Source organism: Pyxicephalus adspersus, chromosome 4 (genome assembly GCF_032062135.1).
Source record: "Pyxicephalus adspersus chromosome 4, UCB_Pads_2.0, whole genome shotgun sequence".
NCBI lineage: Eukaryota > Metazoa > Chordata > Amphibia > Anura > Pyxicephalidae > Pyxicephalus > Pyxicephalus adspersus.
Window position 1 is genome coordinate 154,372,769 of NC_092861.1, and position 4,617 is coordinate 154,377,385.

General features: G+C 42.6%; 1 protein-coding gene across 1 annotated transcript in view; it reads right to left on the reverse strand.

Moving 5' to 3' along the window:
* The window catches only part of PPP2R5D (protein phosphatase 2 regulatory subunit B'delta), a 21,329-nt gene that overhangs the window by 6,859 nt on the left and 9,853 nt on the right, over window positions 1-4,617 (reverse strand). The window contains exons 8-11 of the mRNA XM_072410330.1: window positions 4,364-4,417; window positions 3,068-3,238; window positions 1,525-1,652; window positions 519-620 (exon numbers count right to left, since the gene is read on the reverse strand). Coding sequence (XP_072266431.1) covers window positions 519-620; window positions 1,525-1,652; window positions 3,068-3,238; window positions 4,364-4,417 — 455 coding nt within the window. The remainder of the gene's footprint in view (window positions 1-518; window positions 621-1,524; window positions 1,653-3,067; window positions 3,239-4,363; window positions 4,418-4,617) is intronic.

Below are 4,617 nucleotides of genomic sequence, written 5' to 3' on the forward strand. Positions count from 1 at the left end.
TTGGGATGTGGGAGGAAACCGGAGTACCCGGAGGAAACCCACGCATACACGGGGAGAACCTGCAAACTCCATGCAGATAATGTCCTGGCTGGGGATCGAACCTGGGACCTAGCGCTGCAAAGGCCGGAGTGCTAACCCCTGAGCCACCGTGCAGCCCATGTTATGTTGTGTTGTTAGTACAAACTGTTGGGACAATTGTTTAGTAAAGAGGATTACAGCTAGGGGGTACTACTTGGCATCCATCTAGAATATGGTAAACCCGAAGCACATTGATTTTTCTCTTATCTCTGTATGTTCTCTTTACTTTGTAACTTCCTCTTAATAAACCTTCAAATCCAAACGTAAGCAGAGGTTTCAGCTTCCCTTATAAGATTTTACTGCCTTTCCCCCTCCCCAATATTTAAAAAAATGGTCCCAATCACTTCCCTCCCTCCCCCATCGTATACAAAAGTGTGCTGACCTCCTTCCCTCTTTAAAGACTACAAGATGATACACAGTCTTTCCCCACATACACAGACCTCTGCTTCTCTGCTTTGTATTGCTGTGTGCAGTCATCAAACAACTTTTGATTCATCTCCATGAATAACTTCAAAGCGTTATAAATCAGTCCATGTATAGTCCTGTAATAAATATCACAGAAAAGTTAGCCCTGCACAGAGTTCTGCAGGTAGGATGTTTTAAAATACATACACATTGTATAGTACTTTACCTTTCACAATCCTTACACGTTGGTAGATGTCACAATAGGTGTATATATTTACATTATTTTTATTTATTACAGTTTCAAACTGTTTATTAAATTTTATATAGGTTGACACTCAAATCAAAGTAGGTTACCTGTATTCTCAGGTTAAAGTACCCAGTTTATATTTGGATCAGTTTCCTTTAAAGTATTTACAGTACCTTGGGATCCAAATGTGGTTAAATTTGCCTGAATAATGCCCTGTATATTTGTCTAAATTACCCCAAATTTATTATTCAACACATTAAACAATTAGACAGTACACATTTTTTTTTTTTTTTTTTTTTACACATGACAGCTTTACAGTGTGAGCGCTAAATAAGAAGAAACTCTACATAGCCCTCAACATGGCCCTCAACATGGCACTGGTGCAATGCCTGTTGGGAGTTGTGCACAGCATTCTATGACATGTAGATAGTGACAGAGCAGTCTTCACTCTCCCACACTAATGAGCATACACACAGGAATCATGGATACTAATTTCCAACAAGGAAAACACAAATTTAGAATACACTTCTCCCTATTGTAGCAGAAATGGATTAGAAGTCATGTGGCACTTTTTATTGTAAGACTTTTTTTATAGCAACATTTAGGTAAAGGTCCTATTTAATGCGAAACAAAGAAAAGAGCTCCAGAATCATCTGTAGGGACTCTCCTTCCTACTATTGTACATCAGTTACATCGATCCTTGTCTCGTCTAAGATTAACTATAACCTACCCCTCTGCCCCCACTCCCCCAAGTTATATGGTAGATTTCCTCTTAGCCAGGCATAAATACTTACTTGTTCCAGTGATTTTTTGAGTTGCGGTAAAGCGATGGGAACATTATGGGTAGAATCTGGGCAGCATTATCACTCATGAGGCTGAGGATGTATTCATTGTTCCAGTAGTACAGTGCCCGCTCTGCTACCTGCCAAGCACAAAGTGTGTATTATGTGCTGGAAGTATTACGCCCAACAATCACTAAATCATCTGGAAAAGCAATCACAAGAGGCAACAGAACATACATGGAGGTTTTAACGAATTGAAGACAGCCTCCTCTGTGATCAGTCTATGGTAACAGAGGAGAGCACAGGGAATAATCACAAGGGTGAGCAAAAAAAGGAAATTGGCCAAGTTGTATCTCGGAGTGGGAGAGGATTTGTTAATATGAACAATAGCCTACCTGATGTATATGCCCGACACTTTTGACCACAAAAAATAGTATATTGAACATAAAAGTAACAGACCAGTGCATAGAAATCAGGGGTCAGGACTATAGTTACAGAATAGCATCCATAGCAAGTGACTCCTATGAGACATTTTAACATACACCTATATACATGACACAATTCATTACATACAGTACACACCCTCACTAACACATAACCCTCACTTGCCATGGATGGCTTCAGTTCCTTTTCCTCTGATTATATCTATATTAGGGCAGAACCATTCCAGATACAGTACAGAAGGGACCAGAAGCAGTGTATCAGGTGCAGGTCTGCTGCAAGTCAGAAGGCTCTGCAAGTCAGAAGGCTCGGGGGACCAGGATGTGGCCCTAGGATTTGTTAGACAACTCAGATCTATTGTAAAAGGGAAGAAGAGTGGGAGGAAGGATCTTTTGAGTAAAGTCATCCTACTCTGTAAATAGTCTACAGCAATATAGGAGAGTGGCGAGGGGATCGCTAGAGTAAGGTCAGCCTCATTTGTAATGGAGAGGTAATGGTAATTGAGGATAGTGGAGGGGATGGATGGTGGAGGGGCCAATGAGGTGAGAACAGACTCCTCTGTAATATGTCTATGGTAAAAGGAGAGTAAGGCTGCAAACATGTGCAATAATTGTTGTTGGACAGGATCTTTCACGATCCTTTCCAGTGACTAAGGACTGCACAATGCATAAACGAGTGATGTACATACAGCACCGTTCTGCTGTATGGAGAGGGGAGGGGAAGAGCAATGGAGCAGCACCTGCTGCGCTTTCGCCCCCTTAACTTGAATTACGATCGTTCGTCGTTTATCCTCCGTGGATCCGCCAAGACGGTCATTTGGCTGATGGATGATGAGCGCTGTATACACACCAGATTCTTGTCCCATATCCGCCCTGGGCCGATTATCGGAAGAGAACCATTCCACGTGAGTACATAGCCTAGGAGGTAGGGGTCACTGGGGTGAGAAAATATTTTCTGTACCAATTTACCATGATATAGGAGACTGGGGGGAGGGGGTCACTGAAGGACAGATGCCTCTGTAGCCCAAAATTAGTAAGAATATTAGAGGAAGAACACAGAAGCAGGGGAAAAAGAAGGCACAGTGACAGATTGTAGGAGAGTTGTGCCTGCTTACCTGGAAGTGTGGGCTAGACACACACTGAGCAATCTGTCTAAAAAGGGGCTCCATGACTTTACTAAACTCTGCTGGTTCAATGACATCCAGGATCTCCTCTAGCTCATTAAGAAACATGACCTCCTTTGGACTATGTGTGCGAGGCCAGAATCGCAGAAGGCCACTGATCACCTATACACAAAGAAAGAACAATGAAAGTTTTGTAAATTTTTTGTAAAACAGGCATGGAAGATTGGGAAGTTCACAGACAGCACAGTTTAAAGCATTTATGAGGGGAAAGTGAGGAGTACAAAAACAGCACAGTCTACAACACAATCTATACACAGAACAGTGTACAGTGGGAGTAGATGAACAGCATAGTGTAGTACACAAAAACAGCACGGGGAAGATAGGCAGGACACTGTAGAGCAAAGTGTGGGGAGGATAGGGAGTACATACACAGAGAGCTTTACACCCTCCCCGTACTATGTTGTACACTGTGTTGTGCGTGTACCTTCTATACTCCCTATATACATGTAATTGTACACTGTGCCGTGTGCACTCCACATCCTCCCTGTTCTATACTGTACACACAGGGCACAGTGTACAAGCACAGTATAGGGAAGGTGGGCAGCATACAACACATGTAAAGGTACTATATGAGGAATCTAGGGAGTACAACCAAAGTACAGTTTAGAGGCACAGCATGGGGAAACAGAGGCGTACACATACAGTAGTTCACAGGCACAGGGAAGGGTTGGGAGTACACACAAAACACTGTTTAAGAACAGTATGAGGTGGTGGGGAACAGAATGGGGAAGCTGGGTACAATCTGGGTAATATGGGGATACTGTTGATTATACATTCAGTCCAGGGCAAAGTAAGAGGAGGGTGCTGTGTACACACAGAATAGTGTACAGTGTAAATAGATGGTGGGGGAATACACTCATCACCATATATATGTAAAGCTTGGGAAAGCTAGGAAATTCACACATCACAGTGTACAGATACACTATGGGGAGTACACATAGCACCAGGTAGAGGTACAGTTTGCGAATGGTAAGAAGTACACACAGCACTGTACAGGGAGGGTGCAAAGTGCACATATAGGAAAGGTGGGCAGTACACACAGCAAATTGTACTAACTTAGTATGAGGAGTATTTTAACAGTAAGGTGTACACGTATAGTTTTGGGAAGCTGGGTATACACAACCAGCACAGTATCTATGTACAGCATGGGGAGGGTTGGGGATAATGGAGAAATAAACAACATATACAGCTTAAGGAAAAATAGCAGTGCAGCTCTAATCTTCATACTGGCTCAGTAAGAGTGCTGTCCTTCTCCAGAAATTGAACCACGCAGTATGCCAGCTGCAAAAAAAGGAATCAGAGGTGACAACAGCTGATATTAATATTTCAAGTGTCTGTATAATTTCAGCTAATGTTCTGACAATGCAAACATCCTCTGTACAAGAGAAAACTAATTTCCCTCAACATGCATTAGCGACAATTACTATCTCTGGATAACCTTGCCCCAACAGTGTGAATGTATTTGGCCTACCCCCCCCCCC